Raw genomic sequence first — 27,737 nt, 5'->3', positions numbered from 1 at the left:
AATGTGATGCAGGACTGAGGACGCTGCGGGTCCCCGTGGGACGGGGTCATTTCAGGGTGTACTCAAGGCCATATATAGGGTGTACTACTTTTTCTTTGTGGTGGAACGACAAAATTTGTAATTTTCGGAAGATGCGCAAATGGTAAATGCCTGAAATGCCTTCTGGGCACTTTCTTTTGTTCATGGGGAAGGGTCTCCTCATTCCTCAGAGGCTGATGTAACAAAACTGTGAAATTGGCGGCCGCGGAATGATTGTATGAAAGGTAGGTGGTCAAGTCAGGATGTAGCGGTCAGGTTATTGAATGACTGCCAGTAGAGGTGTGCCTGTTGCAAGCGTTGCAAGCCTGTTTCACCTGTAAAAAAAGAAAAGCTCATTCATTCACTACTATTGACGATGTTGATGTGTTATTTTAGATTGAGTTGAATGACGAACATCAAGGCCATGTAAAAGAGGACACTGGACAGAACAATCCTTTATACTTGGGGAAGTTTCAATGCGATGGAAATTGCGTCGTTACAGGGGTTATCATTTTATATTATCTATATTTAAGTATACAGATGCTGAGAAAGTGTATTTTAGTAACGGATTTCTTTTCACCGCGTCGTAATTGTAAAATAAAATTTTCGGACGCCGGCTTTTTGCGTCCATAGCAAGGCTATATAAACCAGGTAGAACGCTCCGGGAAAAAAGTTGGAAACAATAAATTAGTTGCGGCATTCCCTGATGACGCGAATGTGGGTCAGCGGCCGGCGGCCGGCGGCCGCTAACACTGTATGGGGATGAATGCACGGAACTTTTGCTTGTTGGAGACTGCGCTAGGCAGATAAATGTTAATGTTAGGATATGTTTCGAAAGTAAATTGAACGACGCTTCGAACGCCGTCAATGAATTTGCGATACGACGACTATTTGTTTAGTTAGAGCCGGCGAACTTTTACCTTCCGACCGCGCGGGGAGGCGATACGGTGCCACACTGACGGCTTTTACGATAACTCAAAATTCTTTTGAGCTAAAGAGCTGAAATTTGACATGTACAATCTTTTGATCAAGCTGGATCTTCTGGTACAAGTCGCATATTTAAGGTACGTCAGGTTGTTGACCTATGTTGTCACTCGTGAGCCTCTACACAGTCCAAAAGCAACGCAATTTCTGGACACTCAGTGCCAAGAAATCCTTCACAGAAAGATGACACTTGGCAGAAAGAAGAGCTGTCAGTTTCTTACCGTTCGTATGTGTCGTGTTTTCACAAGAGTTTAGTAAGGTCAGTCCCTCACGTGACCTCCCCTCATAACTCAATAGGTTTACTATCATAGAAGCGTTTATCAATCGCCGGAAATCTTAGCCAATCCCACTGGACACTGGATCTATACCCACATGGGGCCCTCCTGACTGGCCACTCCCTCTGAAATCCACAATAACATTGGGCTGCGGCCACGGTTATGTATTAATGCTTTTCACTAACAGAAATACAACAACTTCAACCAGCACAGTGCACGCCGCCACAACAGTCCGACCCACGTCCCTGATATCGACTAGCACCCGGCCGGATGCACATACGCGGAGCCAATCAGTCCGAATGTGACCTGCAGCTTACAATTGCTGTGTCGCATGGGTTATATAGCCTTGGTCGCATGGCGCATGGCACAGGACGATTCCTAGCAGCTGTCGGGTGGAGTGGAGAAACAGCACGTTGCGACACACCGCGCCGGCGACAGAGCTCAGCAGGCCTGGTTGGAGGCTGGAGCCGGAGGTAAGGGCGGACACAGGCATGACAGACATTGCAGGACAAATAACAGGATGTCAGTTAGGGATATAATTCAAGACGAATGATTCAAGACGGCCTGAAATAATGCAACTTTTGCTCACTTGGATACCAACTTCAAACTTGACGTTTATAGCACCACGGAAACAATGGGCGCACAGGAAAGAAACAAAAGATGGGGTGTTTCTAATGCAAGGAAGTAAATAGAGGTTGCATATGATGGAACAGCCCGAAGTGCAGACAAGCACATATTTTGGGTAATAGCTATCAGCCTATCAGCTGTCCTACTACTCTTCTCCCTTCATCAACTACTGGACACATCTGAAGCATCATATATAGGTAGCACCAATGTCCATAACAAATGCTTGGAAGTAGTTTTATGAAGACAAGGGAAATACATGCTAACATGACTACATCATGCATGTAAACTCAAAATTACACAGGCATGACAAAGGAAGCTTATGTAAAGAGAGTAGTTAGCAAAAGCATTTCATAGTTAAAATTATTCAAAACTGCACACAGGGCAAACATAAAAAGCAGTAAGTGTGCATTGTGCTGTTCTGTTATGCTAAGAAATAGTTCAAAACAAAATACATCTTTTCATGTTTACTGGTTGTTCTTCTATGCCACTTCACCCATATCTTGATTACAGATGGGCTGTTACTGTAGGCTGATGAAGTGACACTTGGTTGCCTTTGCGCGAGTTTCAGTTGCAGCCTCCTAGGTACTGCACTGGAAAGCAGATGAATGCCTCTGAAAGATAGGAATATAGGCAAAGTTAGCTGTAGTAGTGTCAATGATAATAGACATGACATTTTTGTCCTTTGACATACATTTGTTGAGGTAAAAAAAGGGTACAAAATAAATTGGTTTGTTTCAAGACACGCTCACTGCACAAAGCCGCACAGACATTACACAGGCATATGAAATTGGTACACATTAAACTTGATGATTAAAAAGGTCAAAACTAGCAATAATAATTGAAGTAAAAGTTACAATCACAATCATTTCATTTAAAATGACTTGACATAAATCACAAGACGCAACACTCCTATTCACTAAAGAAAAGTTTTTATACTTTCATTATCCTCCACATATCAACCAGCTTGATACCAGGCTGTGCAATAGTGGGTACATAACCCCATGTTGCCATTTTATTAGAGCAAGTGGGGTTACAACAACAATGCTAATGTCAAACCCACATCTGCAACCTGTACTGCAGTTTCAATCACCTTACAAGCACACCTTCTGGCAGTTTGATAGGCAGAGTGGTCATTACTACCTTCTCCTCATATTCAACACATATTCCCTTTATACAGATACAGTTAAGACCTGGTTATGGCAAGCATTTTCGAGAAAAGATAGGATAAGAGTCCAAGACAAAGGTCGAGAGAAACAACACCAACATAAAACACCGACTATGTAGCACTAACACTGTCAAATTCATAAAAATATATACATGAGTCGATCAGAAATTCACTGTAGATTTCGAAAATGGTGTCAAATGCCACTCAAATACCCCCATTCGCAAGTACGAAGCAATAAAACACTGACCTTCAGTTCCGCGTGCCATTCTCCATAGGCCACTGTGTATTAAATAACGCGTTCACTGATCGCAAAAAATGAGACCCAAATATGACGCGTTTGCTACCAGCCAATCAGCGCTCGAGATGCCGAGCGCTGATTGGTGGAGAGGGCCGTCGTTAGCAGTCCATTACATGTCGTTTTCCTTGAACATGTGCGTGAGCGCTGATGCTGCTCACGGGCTGTTGCCATTTTTCGTAATGCTGAAGGCACGGGAGCGAACCCCCCTGGTCCATAGTATTCTGTGATCTTCATTTGTAAATATGACGTCATGAGGACAAATGCGCATTATTTCCAAATGCACATGTTCATTTGAATGATAATTATCTAAACACTATTCAGAGAGGTTCTTATCTCAACATATTTTGTATTTTTTGTCTTTTTAACACTTCATGCAAAGAAAAATCTTACATGATTTATAGACTTCGCGATGTTAAAATCATATCGGCCAATTCACAGGCAGTATGATAATTACGTCATAAATCCAAGTTAGTGATGTCTGGGTGAACGACTTCTAATGAATTGTGCGTGTGGAAAGGAGAAGTTGTGTCTTGAGTTGTGTGCTGCGTTGTGTGCGTTGGTCGCTGGATTTTGCGGTTATTTCTTATAGGTGAGAGGAACTGTAATGCATTTTCAATTATTCCAATACATGAAAATGCTTTTCTTAGAACCTGTTCGTTCCTGTCCATTATAGTAATATGCTAGTCCAAAATAAAAGGGAGGAAAGTACCCTAATCAATTTTGACCACATTTTCTAACCTCGTCACAAGTCTTGAAAATTGAGGCAAGGGTGTGCTTTGGTAGGCTAGGGTAATCCCAGACTGAAAATAACATGTTTTGTCGAATATGTCTGGCGTAGTGGTGGGATTAACGGAAAGTTTCAGCGCACGTGCGGCATATTTTTGCATGCGCCAAATTCAGTGCATGGCTGGCAATTCAGTGGCTGAATTTTTGGCGCCAAGCAGCAGCATAATTTTTGGCTAATGATGGTCACGGAATATGTTTGGCACTTCAGTCAGTCTAGCACCAGATTCCCCTGCTCAGTAGGCGGAACTATGGTCATGAGTACCCAAATATAGGAACGTTCCCATTTTTGGGAACGGAGTTCCGAAATATGGGAACGGGCCCATTTTTGGGAACCGTTCCCATATGGGAACATTTTGGTTCCCATATGGGAACGGGCCTTCCGTTCCCATTTATGGGAACGGAAGGTAATTTTTCGGCCGTTCGCCCACTAAAACTCATTAGTGCATCACGTATCAAAAAAGTGCACGCTAATTTAAGTATCTACTAAGTCTCTATAAAATTATCTTTAATCTGACCGTTGCACAAGGAAATTGACCGTCGAATGATATTTTTAATGATTTTTTGAAATGACGGAATGGTGAAAACTTGGGTTATACTACATTTAACTTGCAATTTTAAGGAAAATGAAGCGTTTTTTACATTTTGAGGTCAAGTATAATAATTTTCGCCTGGTTATGAAGTTATGAAGTCCCCAGACCTGACCAAAAAAGAAAGAGAGGCAAATCGGAAACTGAGAGAGGAACTTAAGCGACGCAAGGGTGCTGGTGAGACAAATATCACCATCAGAAGTGGCAGGATCGTCACCCTGAATGCTGTCGCCAGAGCAGAAAGAAGGCAGACACAGAAAGGTGTTGTCCAGGGGCCTGCGGCCTCGGAGCTGGCTGTCGCCTCCGTGGGAGCTGTCAGAGACCACTCTGCTGAGCCTGTGGCTGCAGAGGTGGCTGTCGCTTCCGCGGGGGCTGGCAGTGACCACTCCACTGGGAGGCAAGCTGCGGAGTTGGCTGTTGCTGCCGCAGGAGCTGTCAGTGACCACTCTGCTGGGCCTGTGGCCACAGAGCTGGCTGTCGCTCCTGTGGTAGCTGCCAGGGACTGCTCAATGCAGTCTGCTCAGGCACAGGACAACAGGCAGGCCGGGGCCTCTGCTCAGACTGGTAAGACGGAGGCTGCAGAGCTGACTGTTCCTCCTGCGGGGGCTGTCAGTGATCAGTCTGAATCTCAGAAAAGTATTTTTTCTGATAATTGACTAGGAAGAAGGGTCAACGAGCAAAAGAAGACGAGCATGCAGGTCCTGTACACAAATGCTGACCAATTTCCAAACAAGCGAGATGAACTCTGCATGAAAATTGCTGGCAACGAACCCGATATCATTATGATCACAGAGGTAATCCCAAAGGTGCAGTTGTTACCCATTGGTAAGGCTCTAATTTCTATTCCGGGCTACTCTATGTACACAAACTTTGATCCCTCACAACCTGACTTGGGATCCAGTGGTCGCCGAGGAGTAGCTATTTATGTAAGGACCTGCCTCCAAGCATCCGAGTTTTCAACTAGCCCAACGACTTGCATTGAACAGCTGTGGGTGCATCTTTCGCTGGCCAATGATGACAAACTCCTGTTGGGATGCATCTACAGAAGTCCCTCTGAAAACACAAGAGATGCTTCTGATGAGCTGTGTCATCTCATACACACTGCGTGCTTATCAGGTCACTCACATTTACTAATCGGGGGTGATTTCAACATGCCTCAGATCGACTGGGAGAACAGTTTCTCCCCAGCCCCACCCATGGATATCTCGCACAGGTTCCTGGAGACTCTGGATGACTGCTTTCTGAAGCAGCAGGTCTTCCAACCTACACGTTTCCGCCCAGGCGAGACTCCACACATATTGGATCTTGTTTTGTCAAACGAGGAAGGGATGGTACACTCGGGGGCAGATTGATGTTCCACCACTCCCTACCCATCGGGGGATCTCATGGCTCAGCACTGGCTGTTGTCAGTGTTGCCTGCCCTCAGCACTGCTCAGCACTGCCTGCCAGTGCCAGTACTGCCAGTGCTGCCACTGGCAGCAGCCAGTGCTGAGCCATGGGAGCCCGATAGGTAGGGAGTGGTGGATCATCAATCTGCCCCCGAGTGTACAAGACATTCTCCATGAAGCTGGGCTTGGCAAAAGCGACCATGTTATCTTGCGATTTGACCTGTGTTGTTACACTTGCAAGCAAGTAGCTCCCACATTCCACCCAAACTACTTTAAAGGGAAACCAGACAAGTTCTTAAAAAAACTTCACGACACCGACTGGGACTCTACGGCTAATCTCACGCTCGAGGAGAAGTACCAGTTCATCATGAATTGCATCAAAACAAGTGCCAGAGAGTGTTTCCCAACAAGCAAGAGAAAGAACAGCCGCAAGAACATCTTATATCAATGGCCGAGCCCTACGACTGAAAAAGGAGAAGGAGAGACTCTGGGCGATCTACTCCCAAACCAAGGACATCCTGGACTACAGCAGATACACCCGCTGTAGGAACCAGCTGCGGGCCTTGACCCGAAGGCTCAGGAGGGACCTGGAGGAGGAACTTGCTAAAAACATCAGAACCAATCCGAAGGTATTTTGGCGATATTCCAACTCAAGATTGAAGACGAAGGCTGGACTGGACAACCTTGTAGATGCTTCCGGAGCCACAGTGAGTGATGACAAGGGCAAAGCCCAGCTCTTGAACTCCTTCTTCAGCAGTGTTTTCACTGATGAAGACAAATCTCACATACCGGAACCAAGTAACCACTACACCGGCGCGCCAATTGAGACTGTCTCCATTACAGCCGAAGCGGTACGACAAAAACTTGCTCACTTAAAGACAGATGCTGCCCCTGGACCTGACGGTTTGCACCCAAAACTGCTACAGCTTGCCTCCGCGGTTCTGGCCAGCCCACTGTCGTCATTGTACGGTGAATCTCTAGAAAAAGGAACTATCCCAACAATATGGAAATCAGCGTCAGTGGTTCCGATACACAAGAAGGGTAGCAGGAGTATCCCAGAAAACTACCGACCAATCAGCCTAACGTCCATCCCATGTAAGATCATGGAGTCTCTGGTGCGCGATGCCATCGTTGAGTTCCTCGCCTCCACTGGCCAACTGTCCAGGCACCAGCACGGTTTCCGTCCCCGAAGGTCCTGCAGCACTCAACTCCTGGAGGTACTAGACGACTGGACCACGATGCTCGAGCAGGGTGATTCCGTTGACGTGGCCTATTTAGACTTTCGTAAAGCGTTTGACTCTGTCCCACACAGCCGACTCTTGAAGAAATTGAGGTGTTTCGGGATCTCAGGCCAACTTCTCCAGTGGATCGAGGCATTCCTAACTGGTCGTAAACAAGAAGTCGTCGTAAACAGAAGCCACTCAGACTCAATGGTCGTCAGAAGTGGGGTTCCTCAGGGCTCAGTTCTGGGGCCCCTCTTGTTTCTGTTGTTTGTGGATGATATTCCTTCTGTGGTCGACTGCTCTGTGAAGATGTTCGCTGACGACACGAAGCTCTACCGAAACGTATCCAAGCGGCATGACAGAGACTCCCATTCAGAAGACGCTGAGGTTGTGGGGCTGGCTGTCGCTCAACAAAGGGCTGGCAGAGACCACTCCACTGAACACACCCAGCTGTCGATTGATGAACAGAGTCGGAACACTAGTGGTGCCCTACCTGAGGTTGACGAGGAGGGAGAGGTGGCTGTCTCTCACTTCAGAGATGTCAGATACCACTCTGCCCGACCATCGTCCCCACAGCAGGTGCGAGACACAACGGCGACGACAACTCTTCAAGGCGACATTGATGCCCTAGTGACATGGTCTGACCGGTGGCAACTCCCATTCAACGAAGGCAAGTGCAAGATCCTGCACCTGGGGAATAACAACCCCCGGATCAAGTACACCATGCGAGAAGTCGACCTAGAGGCGGTGGAAACAGAGCACGACCTCGGTGTCCATATCGACTCCTTGCTAAAGTTTCGCAAACAAGCCACCACTGCTGCTGCGAAGGCCAATCAGATCTTGGCAGTCATCAGGCGCTCCTTCGAACTTATCGACGAATTCACACTCCCACTGCTATACAAGACTCTGGTGCGCCCACATTTAGAGTACGGAAACTTGGCATGGGGCCCGTTCAATCGGGCCGACCAACTCCTGATTGAAAAAGTCCAAAGGAGAGCAACACGCCTGGTAGCTTCCATCAGACACCTCCCCTACGAAGAACGTCTACGAGTGCTAAAGCTGCCTTCATTGTTCTACCGCCGACGACGAGGTGACATGATCCAAATGTATCAGCTGTTTCATGGAGGGGTCGACCTGTCTCCTGAGGATTTCTTTGCGGCTGCCACTGACAATCGTACCCGAGGCCACTCGATGAAAGTCCAGAAGCCCAGAGCGGAAACCAGGCCAAGAAGACAATCGTTTAGCGTGAGGGTCGTCAATGACTGGAACAGTTTACCCCCAACGGTCGTCGGCGCTGCCTCAGTCGATCAATTCAAATCAAGACTGGACGCCCACTGGGCAAACATCAGGTACCTGATACCTGATAGGAGTTAGAAAGGTCCCACCTGATACGAGCTCGATGAGAGCGGTTCCCTACAGGCCAAGTGGCCTCAAAATTCCGATCATATTAAGGTAAGGTAAGGTAAGGTAAGTTTCATACTAGCGACACCAGATGCTGACATATGCAAGCGAACACGCGGACAGTCCGGGGGTAATATTGGTGACATTTGGTGTCGGGGCGCACGACCGCATGGAACGTCAGTGATTTTACCGAACTACTGTTGTAAACTCAGTTTCAGTGGTTTAAAATTATTCAGCTGTATTATATCATCCCAGACAGACATATTTTATTTGGATGCTAGCTGTTTAGAGTTGTTTTATAAGGAGCGTCATGAGCGTGGTTTTTGTCTTCCGTGTTTCTAAGCGTGATCGTTTTGGGGAAATTTCTCTTATATAGGTCGCTCTGTGTGGCTTATTTATAATTTTTATGCTGATTTCGATCATTCCTTGTGCCCATCCTACCAGGACTTTTGCCACTTACACTCATCAAGAAAGGAAAAAAACTAGATTTTCATTGGGACTAGGTGTTTTGAGGGTGTAACATATTCAGCGTTCCCATTTTTGGATACTTCCTTGTGCTCGTCAACTATCGGTGATAAACAGACAGGTGCTTGACATGTCTCCACCCTCGGCGCAGACGGTGGATATAGGTATGGAAGACCTTGTTGAACATCGCTGAGCGTTGTGAATTACGTAATCCTGCAGAGGGGGGCGTGCCCGCTGCGAGATCGACGAGAATAAAAGCGCAGAAGACCGGGCGAAACATGCGATGGTCTTGCCGGAAAGGTCATCTGATGATTGTTGCGTTAACAATAATTTGCGGCGTTGGACGTGATGCTTGTTAATGAAAAGAGCCCCTGAAAGGCGTCGGTGAAATCGTTCCCAATTTTGGGTACGCCGTTCCCATAATAAGGAACGCTTGCAGCGCCAGTGTACGAGAGCGTTCCCAAATTTGGGATCGCGGCCCGGATGATGGACTGCTTTAGAAATAGGGGAACGATTTGAAACTACGACGGGCCTTACAATATCAAACTCTTTCCCAACAATATTGAGACAAATATCAGGTGGTTCACGATCGTTTTATATTTTTGGATGTCATTTAACGGTTTTTTTTCTTGTTTTAAATAATGTCTACATGGCGTTCCCATATTTGGGTTTATCGTTCCCAATTATGGGAACGAAAATGCGTTCCCGAAAATGGGTACGCTTGACCATAGTTCCGCCTACTGTGCTGGCAGTTTTGGAAAGGTTTTGGGTCGAGATGTCCCGTCCCCGGTTGTTGTGTGCTCAAACTGGCGAGCCGCCCTGAATTACATATGAAATCAGGTCGAAGAAGATTGTGTGACATGCTTGTTATGATTATTTTGGCGATCAGACTTAATATATATCGTATATGAATACCCACACCGCCAACCTTTTTAAGCCATTCCCAATAAAATTGCTCCTGTCAGCTATCACTTCTAAGGCTTGGTGAAGCTCTGACCACTTTTATTCTTCTCCTTCATCCCAAATTACAGTTGTTTTCTAGAGTAGGCTTTGGTAGACATTTGGTCTGTTTTAATTCTTCCTTCCTGCCCCCCCCCCAACCCCTCACCCCTAAAAAAGTAAACATGAGAATCTTGGATGAGTTTGGAGGAGTGCTGTCTTTGAGGCAACTCAGAACATTTGTCAGAGGATCCAGCTGTTTGCGTATGTTCAGTGGCAAGATATACCTACCTACACAAATCAAAATGTCACATTTATCGACCATAGTTGCATAAATTATGTGCACCAATATATGTTGCTTTTGGCCTCCTCTCAAAGTTGAGCTTTTGTCTGGGATGAGGAGGGGGAGTATAGTGGTGGTCAGAGTTGGGATTAAGAGGAGCCTACAGGAGCTTGGAGGAGTGCACTGCATGGAACCATTTTTTTCAACTCAGTAGGCGGAACTATGGTCAAGCGTACCCATTTTCGGGAACGCATTTTCGTTCCCATGTTTGGGAACGATAAACCCAAATATGGGAACGCCATGTAGGCATTTTTTAAAACAAGAAAGAGAACCGTTAAATGACGTCCAAAAAATATAAAACTATCGTGAACCGCCTGATATTTGTCTCAATATTGTTGGGAAAGAGTTTGATATTGTAAGGCCCATCGTAGTTTCAAATCGTTCCCCTATTTCTAAAGCAGTCCATCATCCGGGCCGCGAGCCCAAATTTGGGAACGCTCTCGTACTCTGGCGCTGCAAGCGTTCCTTATTATGGGAACGGCGTACCCAAAATTGGGAACGATTTCAGCGACGCCTTTCAGGGGCTCTTTTCATTAACAAGCATCACGTCCAACGCCGCAAATTATTGTTAACGCAACAAAACAATCACCAGATGACCCTTCCGGCAAGACCGTCGCATGTTTCGCCCGGTCTTCTGCGCTTTTATTCCCGTCGATCTCGCAGCGGGCACGCCCCCCTCTGCAGGATTACGTAATTCACAACGCTCAGCGATGTTCAACAAGGTCTTCCATGCCTATATCCACCGTCCGCGCCGAGGGTGGAGACATGTCAAGCACCTGTCTGTTTATCACCGATAGTTGACGAGCACAAGGAAGTATCCAAAAATGGGAACGCTGAATATGTTACACCCACAAAACACCTAGTCCCAATGAAAATCTAGTTTTTTCTTTCTTAATGAGCGTAAGTGGCAAAAGGCCTGGTAGGATGGGCACGAGGAATGATCGAAATCAGCATAAAAATTATGAATAAGCCACACAGAGCGACCTATGTAAGAGAAATTCCCCCAAAACGATCATGCTTAGAAACACGGAAGACAAAAACCACGCTCATGATGCTCCTTATAAAACAACGCTAAACAGCTAGCATCCAAATAAATATGTCTTTCCGGGCTGATAAAATACAGCTGAATAATTTTAAACCACTGAAACTGAGTTTACAACAGTAGTTCGGTAAAATCACGCACGTTCTACGCGGTTGTCCGCCTCGACACCAAATGTCAACAATATTACCTCGGGACTGTCCGCGTGTTCGCTTGCATATGTCAGCATCTGGTGTCGCTAGTATGAAACTTCATAACCAGGCGAAAATTATTATACTTGACCTCAAAATGTAAAAACGCTTCATTTTCCTTAAAATTGCATGTTAAATGTAGTATAACCCATGTTTTCACCATTCCGTCATTTCAAAAAATCATTAAAAATATCATTCGACAGTCAATTTTCTTGTTCAACGGTCAGATTAAAGATAATTTTATAGAGACTTAGTAGATACGTAAATTAGCGTGCACTTTTTTGAGACGTGATGCACTAATGAGTTTTAGTGGGCGAACGGCCGAAAAATTACCTTCCGTTCTCATAAATGGGAACGCCCGTTCCCATATTTGGGAAGTGGGAACTCCGTTCCCAAAAATGGGAACGTTCCTATATTTGGGTACTCATGACCATAGTTCCACCTACTGAACTAGAGAGGTTAGAGGAGATTAGAGGAGGCTGTAGGAGTATGATTTATAAGTGTGACAACAGCTGATTTCCTTGCAGAAATAGTCCTGTCACTCCCCTGAAATAGTGCTCCTAGTTTTTTTTTTTTAAACTCCTCTCAGATTGTTAAAGAAGTGTGATAGGAAAGGAGTAAAAAACCCTATGGGGGATCGACATATATATTATTTTATTTTTAGAGCATCTGACCTAAAACTAAAACTATGTGAAACTGTTTAAATGCCTTTGTATTGAATTCTTAAATTCAGAAATATGAACAGCCCATATTCTATGTATTGTATTATGTAATGGTAACATGCCTGCTGCTGTTTGCAGAGCCATAGAGACCATGTCTCGCTACTACCCGAACAGTCGGGGCGGCACGACGCCGCGCGGGAGCCGCGGGGGCTACTACAGCAGCTCCTACAGCCGCGGCGGCGGCTACAGTGGCAGCAGCCGCGGCGGCTACAGCAGCAGCAGCCGCGTTGGCTACAGCAGCAGCGGCCGTGGCGGCTACGGCGGCAGCGGTGGCTACAGCGGCGGCGGCAGCGGCGGGTACTACGACAGCCGCTCGGCCGGCGGCGCCAGCAGCGGCGGCACCGGCCGCTACTACCCGGCCCGGGACCGACGCGACGCCGGCACCGGTCAGTACTGGTCCCACACAGCTGAGATTGTCAGTACTGCGTGACACAGACAGGTGTTGCTGCTGCACACGCCCACAGAGTACTGTGAGCACTGCCCTGCACAGTGCACGGGCACCGACTGAGGTTTGTTGTAAATAGCCTAAATAACCCCCACAGACCTGTAGCACCGCCCTGCTCAGGCGCCGACTGTGGTCAGTACTGTCCCGCAACCGCATCACTGCGGTTGGCACGTCGTGTACGCAATACGTATGTGTCGGATGATGGAAAGGAAATGCACGACTGACATGGGGAAAAAGATTCCCCTTTCAGATCATCAAGGAAATAACCAGGGACACATGCTTTTTAATATATGCTACACTTATGATGCCTTTGATCCAAGCTATTCCTTTAAGATCAATGCGTTGGCTCATGTTACAAGCTGAGACAATAGTCATTAAGGAAAGTATCTCGGTGACCCGTACGGTCGGACCTGTGTGTTTTCTCTCGGTCGCTGTATGCTGGCTATTTACGGCTGTTGCGCGGTCGCCGTTGCAGGCGGCTCCCACCGGGAGCGTCTGGAGATCGCCCAGAAGCTGGTGGACACTCTGATCTCGAGCGGTGGCACCGCCGGCGGCGTGCGACGGCCCAGCGACCACTACTCGGCCGCCGGCGAGCCGCCCTACAAGCGGCCCAGGGACGACCTGTATGACCGGGATCGCGTGAGTACAGCCGGGTGGGGACGGGCGGGCGGGCCGGGACGGGGGGGGGGGAGGAGCTCCGGCATCAGGCGGCTGCACGATGAAGAGGAGGCTGGCCGAGGCGAAGTGTTGATGACTGGGGCCCAGCACGGCGCAGAGCCGAGGCGGACACAGACAGGATGGCGGCGGAGCTCGACGGGAAGGAAGACAGATAGACAGGCAGGTACCGAAGAGGTGGCTCGCGCGGTGAGGCCGAGAAAGAGAGAGAGAGAGGACAGACCGAGATGGTGAACATATGATTGTTTGACACTCCTGACATGCTGACGACCTGAGTTGTGACTTGTTTGATTGAGATAACCTTATTGGCTGGCAAAAAGTCACCAACACCGACGGATATGATTTCTCTCGTCCTCGTCAAACGTTATTCAAAATGTTGCATTTGACGCGCAGGGCATGCATTTGCGGTCCAAAAGCTGATCAAGGAGCATAGAGAACGGTGTGTTGTAAAGGAGACACAAAAAGAATATGTTCTCAGCACATTTTACGTTGGAAGACGTCTAACTGGCATACTTTCTTACAGCGGATTATAACAAACGACAGAAATGAATGCTTCCCTATATCGTGTGCGCTTGAGGACGCATTTGTAAACCTTCTACCAAGTATCTGTTTTTGTATCCAATACCATCGTTTCTTGGTTGTGGTTGAAGACGCCCTAGTAGCCCTGATCATGTGACACCTGACGTTGTCCGCCCGTTGATATGGAGCTTTGTGCGCTCGCTCGCACCAGCGGCGGCAGCCCTACAAGGGTCTGACAAGCTGAGAGCTACCACGGGCGGCGGCCGTTTGAGAGTGGTGCCCCCGCGCCGGCCCGGCGCCGCCGGCTGTGCCGGGCCGGGCCGGCCGGGAGGAGGCCGCCGCCGTGCCGCGCTGACCGCGGCCGCCGCCGCGCCGCCCTGCCTGTCTGCAGTCGAGCTCGACCCGTAGCCGGCACGCCGACTACCTGTACAACCGCCGGGACGACTACGTCGACCGACGGCCGCGCGACGACTACCACGCGCCGACGCGGCGTCCGTTCCGCGCGCGCGGCTACGCGCCCCGCCGCGGCACGGGCTACGTGCCGCGCGGCGGCGGACCGCCCCGCCGCCAGCACGACGACTCCAGGTAATGGCGCCAGGCGGGCCACCCGGGCTCCAGGCAGGGGTGGCCGCGGGACGGTGAGGAGGGAGGGGTTACAGCAGAGTGGTCAGACCTCGGGGGTCGGCCGACACCAGGATTAGAGCTAAAGCACAGCCTTATAGTAATACAAAGTAGTATATTTGATTACGGTGTCCTTTGACGTGACGTATAATCTTTCCAATATTTTCATTTTCACATCATTGCCTCAATATCAAGGAAAATATCTCATCGTGTTAGTTTGCTGTTCAATATAGCACTACTGTCTTAGATGCTTGGTTTTATAAGGTAGTCCTCTAAATCGCGGCTGTGGCTAGTTTATAAGACGTGCAGTATTGTAGCGAGAGACGAACTGCACTGCTGATAAATTACAATATTGGTAGCCTGCTGGGTGGTATTACTTTTCTAAATTTTGGAGGTTGTGTTTTATCTTTTGTTTAACATATCTTAAGCACCATAGTGTGATTAAAAGGCGCAAGTGTTGTCTGGTAAGTTTAAGGTGAGTACGATTACTGCGGCAATGTTAAAGAACTTTATTTCCGACCGGAGCACGTGTCGTAAGCAGAGTTATTAGCCGCTGGTTAACTGTGGCTGGTTGCGCCGTGGTGTTGGTATGGGCGCGAAGGTGGAGTGGTGGATACGGTTTCCTCCACTCGAGTATCAGAATTTCTGCAGTGTAGGTTCGTTACTTTTAGTCCCAATGGTCGTTTTGCTCAGCACTTTGTTCTTCTCGGAATTAGGGAGGTAACGTTTCCGAACCGGCTATATTGTAGTGGGCTATAAGTAAGGAATACTAATGCATTATTACTGATTACAAAGGGATTGCCATGGCATGCCACGCTTTTGACTCGACACAGTCGGCATTCTTGGCCCGTCGACGACGTCTTAAAAGCTTGGGGGGGGGATGGTATGTCATCTCTAAATAAGACGGTTGCGCCTAAAGCCTCAGCCCCGCAGTTCTGGTGGCCCCGATGTGTTCGCTCGGCAGCGATCCGTGTTTGACGCTGTTGCTGTTGTTCCAGGGATCGTTCGTTCGTCAGTCGCAAGGATGCTGCGGTAAGTGAATTTAATACAGTGACTGCGTCATTCAAATGAATATTGGGTATCCTATCAACTCGTTGCTCTCGATCTTGAAATATTATAACATTTGGCATGACGGGATTATTCGACTTTTAATATGGACTGCTTGAACCTCTGCCTACTGAAATCGCTCCGTGAAAAACTCTACAACCATAGGCCCAATGTCTAACTCAATTTTGTTTATTTTGGCGCTTACTAGGTGTTTGGAAAACACGGGACGGGCGCGCACCTGGTGACCAAGTGTCCGCACTGCCACGCCCGCTGCGCCACGTTCGCCGACTTCCGTAAGCACCAGCTGGGCCGCGAGCACATGGCCGCCATGCGCCGGCTGCTGATGAAGGTGCGCGCCGAGCTCGGCAAGATGCGGCTGGCGCAGCGCGAGGAGCAGAAGAAACTCGAGGCGGCCGAGATCGAAAAGGACCCAGAGTTTGAGAACCAGCAGACCCAGTTCTGCACCCTCTGCCGGCTCCAGTACAGGGTAAGGGCGCCGGCGGCCTAAAGTGAGTGGCAGACTCAATTCTGCACACTCGGCCGGCTCCAGTACAGGGTAAGGACTCCGGCGGCTTACTGCCGAGATGGTCAGGGGAGAGCTGGGATTCGGGGATTATTGGGATGGGTAGGAGGCTGATTTGAAGACGCTTAGCCCGCGCCCCGTAGTAGGGCTATCGGCGGACCCTACCACCCGTGGGGGGGGGGGGGGCGTTTCGCCCCCCCCCCAGATCTCTGACATTTACCAGCCGATTTTCAAAATTCAAACGGAGTACGATAGCCCCAACGGGGAACTACCTTGTGACCAAATTTCATTAACCTAGGTCAAACCGGTGACGTCACAGGTCAGGTCAAAGGTCAGATTTTCACCGTTCACAGGCATTTCAAGAAATGTGTTGTGAAATCGAGTAAATTGGTAAGTTATTGAAAACCATCGATGGTACATTGTTCGTCAAACACATGCTTAGCTATCTGAGGTCACTGATACCAGGTCAGGTCACAGAGGTCAGGTCACTGGGGGTTCACAATATGAAAGTGTCGTGTGATACATGTTTTATGGTCCATTTTACATGACAAATGCGATTATGTGGGTCAGACAGCCTTTGGGACCAGCTAAGGTCACGTTTTGGTGAAGGTCAGGTCAAGGTCAGGTCAAATTAGGTCAGTGTTCAAAGTTGATATTTTTGCATAAAATGGGTATTGATTCGATGCAGCTCGTCACGGGGAGTCTAACGATAGTCTTTGTTTTGCCCTGCGTGGTCTATAAGTGCAAAAAATTGTTTGAAAATTTGACATCTTTGAAGTTTTTGTTTCACTATAACTTGGCAAAAAAGAGATATCGATCTGAAATTTGGTATGTAGATAGAAGACGGTTGGTACTATCACATATGTTCCGTTTTTTTTTAACTCAAAAAACTTTTTGGATTTTTTGGCTAATATAGCTAAAAAATCTTTGATTTTTGGGGGTCAAAACTCAAAAATTTCAAAAATCCGAGGTAGCAGTTTTGTAGCCCTGTCAATTCTACACTTTTTATGTCTTTATCATTTTCTGTATCTTCAAAGCTGTAGGCCTGACAGCTCTTCTCGCGAAGGTCTTTTTTCGGTCGAAAATGGCGGAACATGACGTCATTATGACGTCATTTGTGGCCAACTTATCATAGCCTTTGGAAAATTTTTGGTAACAATGTGTAAAATTGATGCCCGGAGGGGCCCTGAAAGTTAAGTGGCGATATCTCCAGCCGTTTAGAAGATATCGACGGAAAAGGAAAGGGGGGGGGGCGTTTCGCTCCCCCCCCCTACGGGGCGCGGGTTAAGTTCCCCATTTGCTATTATTTTACAGGAGAGGTGAAGGGCTTGGATACTGTTTTTATAGAATGCACTAGCTGAAAGCGCATGATTACCTATTTGTTAGCATTTGTAATCAACTTTTTTCCATTTGAACATTTTATAACTCGCAAAGTTATCTAATGAGTAGAGACCGTCTGATTCGTCACACGTTACGCTTTTACTGCATCGTTCATTTTCTTGTATGTCTGATCGTCGCTGCATTGTTGGCACCTGCCCGCTCTGACCGACCGCCCGCGCCGCTGTCCGCTCTTCAGGAGATCGAGGGCGTGATCCACAGCGAGACCGAGTGGCACCGCAAGCAGCACACCTACTCGAACCCCTCGTGCAAGACGTGCAACATGAACTTCCCGGCGCGGATCGCCTACGAGAAACACCTGGGCACCTTCACCCACATCCAGAAAACGGTACGAGAATGTGCAGCGGCTGCTCTTGGATAAAGAATGCAGGAAAAAGGCAGTGGTTTAACGTGTCACGGAGTTGGGAAGAGCGGAAAAAGCGGGACCTGCAGTGGGCTTGGCGATAACGCTGCGGTGCTTATTGTTGTGTTTAGATGTGTTTTGGATTTTGAATATTTGCTATTGAAAACCCCCAATGTCCTACATAAGCCTTATTTTAGGACATTGAGTGCATCTGGTCCTGGACGAGAAACCATCATCCACTTCTGGGAAGAGGAACTTCGAGGCTTGTTTCGCCGGTTTCTTCACTGAGCTGGATCCAATGCCCCCAGGCAGTGTTCCCATCCCATCTAACCGGTCCGTCCGATTCCAGAACCAGTCTGAGCGGCGCGCCGAGCGCCGCGACGCCGCCGAGTTCCAGAAGGGCGGCTTCATGACGCTGGACTCTGTGGGCGATGTGGACGAGGAGGAGAACGCGCGCGGCCGGAACGCGTCCGCGCAGGACGACTCTGGCGAGCCCAAGACGAGCGCCACCGAGCTGCTGGCCGAGCTCGGCGAGTACGACGGAAAGCACGCCGTCGGTAGGTGAACCCGGGCGGGCGGGATACCGTCAGCTACTGTGAGACGGCGTACTGGGAAAGTGGGCTGGGAGAACACACTCTGTAGGGCTCAACAGTTCGGTCTGAATTTCATTTATCCTGGTTGCTGATCGTATGAAGCGTGAGAATCGATACGGTTAAAGATATTATTTCTGTGATGACAAAGTCTGGCTACTTAGGGTGTTCTTATACACCGCTACTGCGCATAGTCACATGTTTATCGTTTCCAGTCACTTGCCACTTCTTAATTATTATTGTCGTATCCGTGACTTGGCTGCATGTATTGGTATCCAGCATGAAAAGACGATGGGTTTAGTGAAAAAAGTATTTAGCATTGCTAGTCGTGGCTTTGGTTGGATTAACCCGCGCCCCGCTGGGGGGAGGGGGGGGGCAGAATCTGCTCCCTCCCGTTTTTCGCCAATAAATTATAAACTAGTTACGCCAGCGACGTCAAACTTGCAGTACCTTATCATACATCAATTTTACACGTTCCCTGAAAATTTGAACGAAATCCGTCGGAAAATTTTTGAGAAAATGACGTTCTAGTGACGTCATGTTCGCCATTTTCGCCTTAAAAACCAGTATAGCGCCTTTTGGGGCGACTAACGGAGCGAGCGAGGGGGTGAGTCGCACGTGCGAAATTTCGAGGGGGTACCTCCAACTGAATTTAGCACGGCACCCTACTGACCGGTTTCTAGCAATGTGCCAAATTTGAGCACAATCGGCCCAGCCGTTCTCGAGATCTGGGAGCGGCACCCTGCACGTGCGCACGTGCAACATGGGTCCCAACTGACTTGTGCACGGCACCCTACTAACTGGTCCCTAGCCGTGTACCAAATTTGAGCGCCATCGGTCCAGCCGTTCTCGAGATCTGGAAACGACCCCTGCGCAGCAGCACCCCAACTCTGGCACATGGAATTGCAGTGCCTAGTGGGTGCCTACCTACATGCCAACTTTCAGCGCAGTCGGCCAAGTAGTTACCGAGATATTGCAACAATTACAAAACTGACACCTCTTCGTTTTGCACGTGGCACGTGCATAAGGGGTCACCCACATGCATCGGGAATAGTCCAATACTTGGTAGAAGGAATGAAGCTACCGTACAAAAATTACCGCGTGTAAATCGGTCAAGTGGTTGCTGTATAAGCCTCGCAAAAGCGTCCGCACGGCCGGCCGGCCGGCCGGCCGGCCGCTCATGCTCAGAAATTTCCGTTAACCCGCGCCCGGCTGGAGGTCCTGGATTTCCACGCCCTGCTGGGGGGGGGGGGTGTTTGAACACCCCCCCCCCCCTTCTAACTCGGCTCCTGGGCCACGTAGCGATACGCGGAAGGCGGCGTTCGAAAGAGCGTCAAAAATAATGAGGAAATTACTTCGGTCAATTTTTTGGTCAGGTCAAAGGTCAGGTCACCAGGCGTATTTGGAATTTCCGACCTTGACGAGCGTCTGTGGTAGAAAACCACCACTTTGGTAGGGGAAACTACTGCTGTCTGCTACCATTTGCACTGCATGTGTAGCTATCGCTGCGACATCTATGCATATACATGTAAACCACGACATCTGTGTGCGCTGGATTCTAGTAAGCGATTAGCTAGGGCACCAGGGTGGATCCAGACTTTCGGTTTGAGGCAGGGCCGGGGTGCGGAGCCGGAGCCGGAGCCGCCGGAGCCGGCATATTTTGCCCGGAGCCAGAGCCGAAGCTGTGAAACAATATAGTTCGGAGCCGGAGCCAGAGCCGGAGCTGTCAAAAAAGGGGGCGACTCCGGCTCCTTTTTTGAAGAGGAAGCAAATATTGACCTAGTTCGGTTTGTCAAACCGAACTGCCTGGAACTTACAGTTCCAGACAGTAAGAAATACGGTATTCAAAATATGAAAATAGCCTTAAGTTATGCAAATGCAGAAGCAACGTGCACCAATCTCATCTTCTTTTTTTCTGCCACCCGTAGGTATTTAAAATGTACTGCGTATTGGAGCCGGAGCCGCCGGACCATTTTACTCGGAGCCGGAGCCGGAGCCGGAGCCGCCATGGCATTTCACCCGGAGCCGGAGCCGGAGTCGGAACCGTCTGAAATGTCCACGACTCCGCATCCCTGGTTAACCCGCGCCCCACTGGGGGGGGGGGGGCTATTTATAGCCCCCCCTCCCGTTTTTCTGCAATAACTTCCAAACCGCTTGACGTATCGACGCCAAACTTTCAGTACCTTCGGCTGCATCAATTTGACACCTTGTGTCAAAATTTGAACTTCGTAGCTACCATAGGTCGGCCGGAAATGACGTCAGAGTGACGTCATGTTCGTCCGATTTCGACGCAAAACATTGAACCACGGCAATCGCTCCCAAGAGCTCAGTTTTTAAGCTAGATCCAATTTCTTTGCATGAAAGGACTCAGAATTGACCGCGCTATCAAACTGCTATCTCGGATTTTCAAAACTTTGAAAATTTTGAAAATTTTATATAATAATATTCAAAATTTATATTTTTATATTTTTTTCAAAAAGTTGTTGACTTTTCGAAAAAACCGGAATATATGTGACAGAACGCATGATTATGAATAACTCTAGCAAGTTTTAGCTAAATATCTTCAAAAATGGTCAAGTTATACGCATTATTGCAAAAAATTCACAATTATTAATTTTTCAAATCACTTTTTCAATACGTATTTGACATCGTACACCAATATAAATGGCACCATCGTGTTCCTGAGCTCAAACTCCATCCAATAGACACCTTTTTTGTTGAAAAATTTTAACTTCAAAATTTGACCTTTTTTGACCTGAAAGTGACCTGACCTAAGCTAAATTCGACTCAAAATGACCTCGAATGACACAGACGACATCAAATTCGAAATCTATGTCCCAAATGGACCATAAAACATGTGTCACGTGACCGACGCATGATATAATATTTTCGTGACCTGTGATGACCTGACCCTGACCTGAAAATCAAAGTACAAGTTTGGTACCCTCAAGGTATCTAGAACATCTGTTCACGAGTGTGGAAACCAAAAATGAGCCTGATCTGACTTGTAAGACGGCGGCCAGAGCCCAAAATGTGAACAAGCCAAAGTGCTAATAATTTTTACTTTGACCTGACCTGTGACGTCATCGGTGACCTCGAGGTCAATGAAATTAGGTTTCGCTCGACAGTTTTTCCGGGGCTATCAGACGCCGTTTGAATTTTGACGATCGGCCCAGTAGTTTCGGAGTTAGGAGGGGGGGCTATGAATAGCCCCCCCCCCCCCCCAGTAGGGCGTGTTATACACAGACCCCAGTGGGGCGCGGGTTAAGGGTGGGCGTGGGGTAACTCATGGCCGGCCCGATCCCTGGCAGTCCGGATGCTGAGCGGGGGGGGGGGGAGAAAGGTCCAATATGATGCCACACCTATTGCCTATAGGCATATATAGTACCTATGTATTGGTTTGTATTGGTATTGGTAAAGTTAAAGCTAAAGGTTATTAAATAAGTTAAAAAAAAACACCGACGCGGAGCGCTGCCGTTTTTAAGATATCCGCAAAAAACAAATCGTCAACTTGATGAATCGATAAAAAATCACTAACATCTCAGGAGGCACACTGCTGAGTGCTGATACCATTCAATACATACGTATATGTATACCTATGGGCAATAGGCATGACTTTTGGGTCATTATTGGACCTTCCTCCCCCCCCCCGGGCCCCCGCTCAGCAACTTTGACTGCCGGGGATCGGGCCGGCCAAGAGTCCGCCCACCCTCAAACTGAAAGTCTGGATCCACCCTGCTGCCCTAGCTAATCGCTAATTAGAATCACCCAAGAATCACCGGCCACCGCACACACACGTCGCGATTTAATATGCATAGATGTCGCAGCTGTAGCGACACATGTAGTGCAAATGGTAGCAGACAGCAGTAGTTTCCCCTACCAAAGGGGTGGTTTTCTACCACAGATGCTCGTCGAGGTCGGAATTTCCAAATACGCGGTCACCAGAGGTCATTGAAGGCAAAATTTCGCCGATTTCCAGGTCGAATGTCGACAATTTCCAAGAAGCCAACGCATAACTCGGGAACCAATAGAGCTACCGCGCCGCGGAAAAGCGCATTCGATAGCCCTATTAACGCCCTTTCTGAGTAATTTTCTCAGATTTGACCTAACGTCAACGGTTTTGCCTGCAGGGGGCAAAAACTGCAAAAATAGCCGATTTTTTCGGAAACAGTTTTTCTGCAATAACTTTTGACCCAAGCCTTGTACGAGCTTACTTTTACCGGCATCGTGTTCCTCTCGTCAAGACGCATCGAATGAACTATAATTTGACCTTGAAAGGTCAACTTGAAAATTTGACCTCAAGGTCATGACCTGACCGGAAAGGGTCATGTTGCATATCAGTCGATCCGTATCGTCGAGCTGAACACATCTAAGGCGTTTTCATCGCTCTAGCATGCCTCAATCAAAAGTTATTTGCGAAAAACTGTTAGATACCATTCGTGACCTAAGATGACCTCAGGGCATAAACAGGGGTCACGGACACCATTTTCATGTTCAGTGTGTCTAAACCACTTGTAATTCAGTGTTTGGGAGTGTTTATAATGTCTTTCGTCCAAAAGAGGCGCATTTCAATTTTCTCCCATTGACTTATAATGGGGAGGTCGCAAAATTGACCTGACCTTAGGTCACCGATATCAAAATTCTGAGATATACATTTTGTACATGCTATTGCTCTTAGCAATCGCTGAAAGTTTCAAAGTGATCGGTCACTCGGTGTAGCTATGACAGACATTGAAACTTTTTATGAGGTGAGGTCACTTCAAGTGACCTGGTGACCTGACCTTGAATGACCTTGGTCTGAAATTTTCACAACATGTGTAGAATTGATGTATGACAAGGTGTACCAACCCCCCAGCAGGGCGCGGGTTAATCTAAGGAAAGACTCCGCTCGCTTCGCTCGCTCCGTAAAAACGGCACAATTTCAAACGCCGCTAACATTTTCATTTTTAGGGGAATCAAGACGTAACAAAAAAGGTTATACGTGATTTTACTTTGTCTATCAAATGGTTATCGCGGTTTTTTGAAAATATTGGATTTTGGCCTAAGTTTTTTCTTCTTAAAAAACTGACTTTTGGGAAAATAATTATAAAATCCAAAAATTTGAGTGTTTCGAAAAAACCGGAATATATGTCAGAGAAATAGTCTGTGTGCACCTACATACAAATTTTCAGAAGAATTGGTTAAAAAATGTGAGTTATTCAAAATTTTATGACGTCACGACACACACAATTTTTGAAAAAAAAATGATTTTTTTTTAGTTCTAGACCTCGTACGGAAACGAAAATAGCACCATTCGATTTGCCGTGAAAATTACATCAGATAGACACTTTTTAGGCCTTAACAACCAACTTCAAAATTTGACCTCACTTGACCTGACCTTGACCTGCCCTCGACCTGAAATTCATCCAGAGGTGGTCCATATCACTTATTGAGTGTGCCTATTGAATTCTATGAATAAAATAACCCATAAAACATGTGTCGCACATAACCTTTTCTATATCTTGTTTTTGGTGACCTGACCTGACCTTGACCTTTTGAATGATATTGTATGCAACGAATATTGTCTTGATAGCCTAAGAACACGTTTTGGGCAATCAGTCTCAGTCCATGACTCCATTCTTCGGCAACTACGGTGCAAGGCCGATAATGTAGAAACTTGCATTTTGTACCCTTGACCTGACCTTGACCTGACCTCTGACCTACTTAAGCAAAAAATTTGAGCTCTTAAGATCCGCCTTGTTGAGAGCTTTCGATTGCCGATTTCCCCGTCTTTCTACGATCATCGGTTCGGAAGCTAGACAGGGGGGGGGGGCAGAATCTACCCCCCCCCCCCCAGCAGGGCGCGTATGGCTGAATAGCCCAGCGGGTCGCGGGTTAAGTTTGGTTAGGTTAAGTTAGATCAGCTTAGCTTAGCTTAGGACAGGACAGGACAGGTTAGGTTATAGTTTTTCATGACATTGCTCGTTCCTCGCTGGATTTCAGTACATTGACACAAAACACTGCGCAATATCTGATCCGACCGTCTTCTGGCTTATTTGTCACTCTGACCTCATATGACCGATTACAATGTTCCCTGCTCCTCCGTGCCGTCCTGACGCGTCCGTCCGTCCGTCACCCCGCGCGTCCGGCAGGCTCGAACCACATGCGCAAGACTGAGGTGTACCACTGCGGCCTGTGCGACATCTACATCAAGATCACGTCCAAGGTGAACGCCGTGCTCATCAAGCACTGCATGGGCAAGAAGCACTTTGAGAACTACCGCAAGAACCTGACGACGCTGGCCGAGCAGGAGGAGGAGGAGCGTAAGGCGGCAGAGGCCGAGGCCGAGCGCCAGAAGAAGGAGCAGCAGGAGAAGGAGGACCAGGTGAGTCCCCGGAACGGGTAACACACTAACCAACCAACACACCTACTGACCAACCAACCGACCAACACACTAACCGACCACCCACTAACCGACCAGCAAACCAACCAGGGCCCAATCTCATAGAGTGCTGCAGCACTTTCCTATTTGTGGCATGTTTTAGAAACGAATAATGATATTGGTCCTGGTTAACGCTGTTTGAGTCCACAAGACGATTTTGAACGTCAGTATTCCAAGGACTGAAATTCATAAAAGTTTCTTGTATTTGGTAGCCTTTTCATATAGCTGCACTTCAGTCAGGACTGCCAAGTCCTTTTACGGCATATAAGATTGGGCCCAGGTGTGTCGGCCTACATTCACCAGAAGGAACTGGTGGACAGGCACACGCAAGGAGTGCATGGCTTCCCCATAGATCATCAATCCTCCGGTCTGCGATTGTCTGAGGTCTACAGTCCCAGGGGTATTGGCAAAAATTTGAAACCAGTTTTTGCCTGTCATTGGCTCACTGTCTTGTAGAACGTACCTAGATTTCACTCAATGACACAAGACAACATTTCAGTTTTCACAAGAAAAGGACCCATTCATTTCGCTGTTATTTCGCTAATTTTACAAGTGTTTGCCTTTCATAATAAATTATAATTTTATGAGATGGCTCCACTCCGGCCCGCCGAATGCTTTCTCTATTTCGCCCGGCCTGCACCCCCAGAAGGTTGCCGACCCCTGCCCGTAGATGTGCCGTTCCCCGTCCCCTGGTGGTGGCCTGCCGTCCCTGGGGAGAGATAGCGTGTTTGTGTTCGTGTGTCGTGGCATGTGCAGGTCCACTGGGCACTGGGTAGCTGCTTTGAATGTGTGCCTAACTGGGCTGGAGTGCGGGTGGCCGCGGTGCTGGTGCAGGCTTGGGAGCTGCATGTGCCGATGCCACCGCACGTGGTCACACCGTCAAGTTTATCCTGGCTGGTGATGGCAGTAGCAGACGGATTTCAGCTTTGTACAGAACAACCAATTTGTTTGGATCGGGCATGCCTTTTTAATATTTTTACGTGTGGATAAGTGTGGACGATATTTGGCTTTGGGTGTGGTTTTGGTGAATCTGCTGTTACCGCTCACCAGCCGTGCCTTACACTGCGAGCTTTAGTTACAGCATTTCTGCGTCGCTCATGGTAAGGCCAGGGTGCATGCGGAATGGGTCGCTATTTTTCCTTTTTGGCTGGTGACCGTTTGCACCTGAGTTGAAGCCGCATGCGTTTTTTTATATCGTTGGTTTGGTAGTAAAATTCTCAGTTTTATTATGTTGGTTCACGTATTTTATGCTGCTAGGGGGCTGAGTTTTGCTATGCTATATTGTGTAACTTGGTGTTGTATACAGTAAAACTTTTTTTTTAATTGTCATGGCTTCCTCATCAATAAGAATCGGAGTTACCAAAAGGATTTCAGGCGTTGATAAGTTATTTCCACCACACGTCAGTTATTTGTCCGTTGTGCTACATCCAAAATTTGCCTCATATTTGGCGGTGTGGTTTCCGATGTTAATTATTTGCTCATTCAGTTTTGAATTTTGGTTGTTAGGCCCTACAGAAGAAGACACCAAATGCCGTTAATACTTTGCACACCCGTGCCGTGCCGTTCACTTCCCTCCCTCCCCGTGACGCCAGGAGGACGCTGAGCAGCAGGACACGCCGGAGAAGACCAACGGACAAGATGAGGGGAAGGACGCCGACGCTGCCGGGGAGGACGCGGCCGCGGCGGACGAGGGCGGCCGCGAGGAGCCGCCAGCGGGCCGCGGTGAGGACGCCTCCTGGGAGCAGATGGACGACAACTTCCTGCTGGGCGACGACCAGGAGGAGGAGACGGGCTCTGAGAAACGCACCGTCGGCGTCACCGAGTAGCGCGCCGACGGCAGTCGGCCCGGAGAGAAATGAGGAGATGAGAGCGCGGGGGACGAGCAGGAAAGGTGTGAAGAGAAGCGATGAGGGACTGATGTGCGGAGGAAGTGTTGGAGGACAGGTTTCGCGGTGGAGTGGCGGCGCGGCTGACCACTGGTCGCCGCCGAGGAGAGGGGAGTCGGCTGACCGTCACGGCGGACCGCGCAGATGGCTCGACCGGACGAGCTGCGGTGTGCGCCGCGCACGGACGAACTGTATCGGCGTCGGTGTGAGCGTGGGGACCCTGTCGGGGACGAAGCTGTGCTCCTTGCAGGGACGGAATGGCCTCGTACCGACACACCGCGTCGATTGTATATAGACGGTCCGTGTCGGCGGTGGGCGCGTGAGCACGACCGCAGCGCCGCCACGCGCTGCTGTGGTGGACGTGAGCACCGGACGGACGGACGGGGGCGCGACTGCCGCAGCGCCCCGAGCTGCGGATAGCGCCGGGTCGCGGCACGCCTCCGACCAATGTAGCCCGGCGCAGCGACCCGATATCCGAGTCCCGGTAGACGTGTAGGTTTCATTTAGAGTACATGTTTCAGAGGACAGGGACGTTTTAGCGCTCGGACGTCCCGACGTAGCCGAAATTGTTCGATCATTCTTTCAGACGTAGTTCTGTGTCATCAATTTTATGTAAATAAACGGCAAATTGCTTATCTTGTGTGTGTTGATGGAGTGCGTTTTGGGATGGGGCGGAAGATGGACTACATTGGGACACGCCGGCTCCTCTACCTAGCAGTTTGAGAACATATAAAATGCATAATTTAAAATGCACCTTGCAAGCATCAATTGGGAAACCTGTCACAGCCAGGAAGTTTGCAAATGTTCGTTGTCTAGAA

General features: G+C 48.4%; 1 protein-coding gene across 3 annotated transcripts; it reads left to right on the top strand.

The window, feature by feature from the left end:
• The first annotated feature begins 247 nt into the window (after positions 1–247).
• On the top strand, positions 248–27,554 carry LOC122386514 (glutamic acid-rich protein-like). Of its 3 annotated transcripts, none has more exons than XM_043375789.1 (10): positions 248–263; positions 12,530–12,837; positions 13,372–13,535; positions 14,482–14,675; positions 15,710–15,743; positions 15,967–16,245; positions 17,858–18,007; positions 18,372–18,579; positions 24,744–24,976; positions 26,626–27,554. In XM_043375789.1, exons 2-10 carry the CDS (start codon positions 12,543–12,545, stop codon positions 26,857–26,859), a joined length of 1,791 nt encoding a protein of 596 aa, XP_043231724.1. In that variant the 5' UTR covers positions 248–263; positions 12,530–12,542; the 3' UTR covers positions 26,860–27,554. The 3 variants fall into 3 exon arrangements, with proteins under 3 accessions (XP_043231724.1, XP_043231725.1, XP_043231727.1); XM_043375790.1 differs by lacking the exon at positions 248–263 and adding an exon at positions 3,856–3,956; XM_043375792.1 differs by lacking the exon at positions 248–263 and adding an exon at positions 4,048–4,130.
• Positions 27,555–27,737: the final 183 nt, after the last annotated feature.

Source organism: Amphibalanus amphitrite, unplaced genomic scaffold (assembly GCF_019059575.1).
Source record: "Amphibalanus amphitrite isolate SeventyFive unplaced genomic scaffold, NRLGWU_Aamphi_draft 000254F_arrow, whole genome shotgun sequence".
Taxonomy (NCBI): domain Eukaryota; kingdom Metazoa; phylum Arthropoda; class Thecostraca; order Balanomorpha; family Balanidae; genus Amphibalanus; species Amphibalanus amphitrite.
The sequence above is the reverse complement of the archived record's forward strand: the minus strand, read 5'-3'. Positions and strand labels throughout refer to the sequence as shown.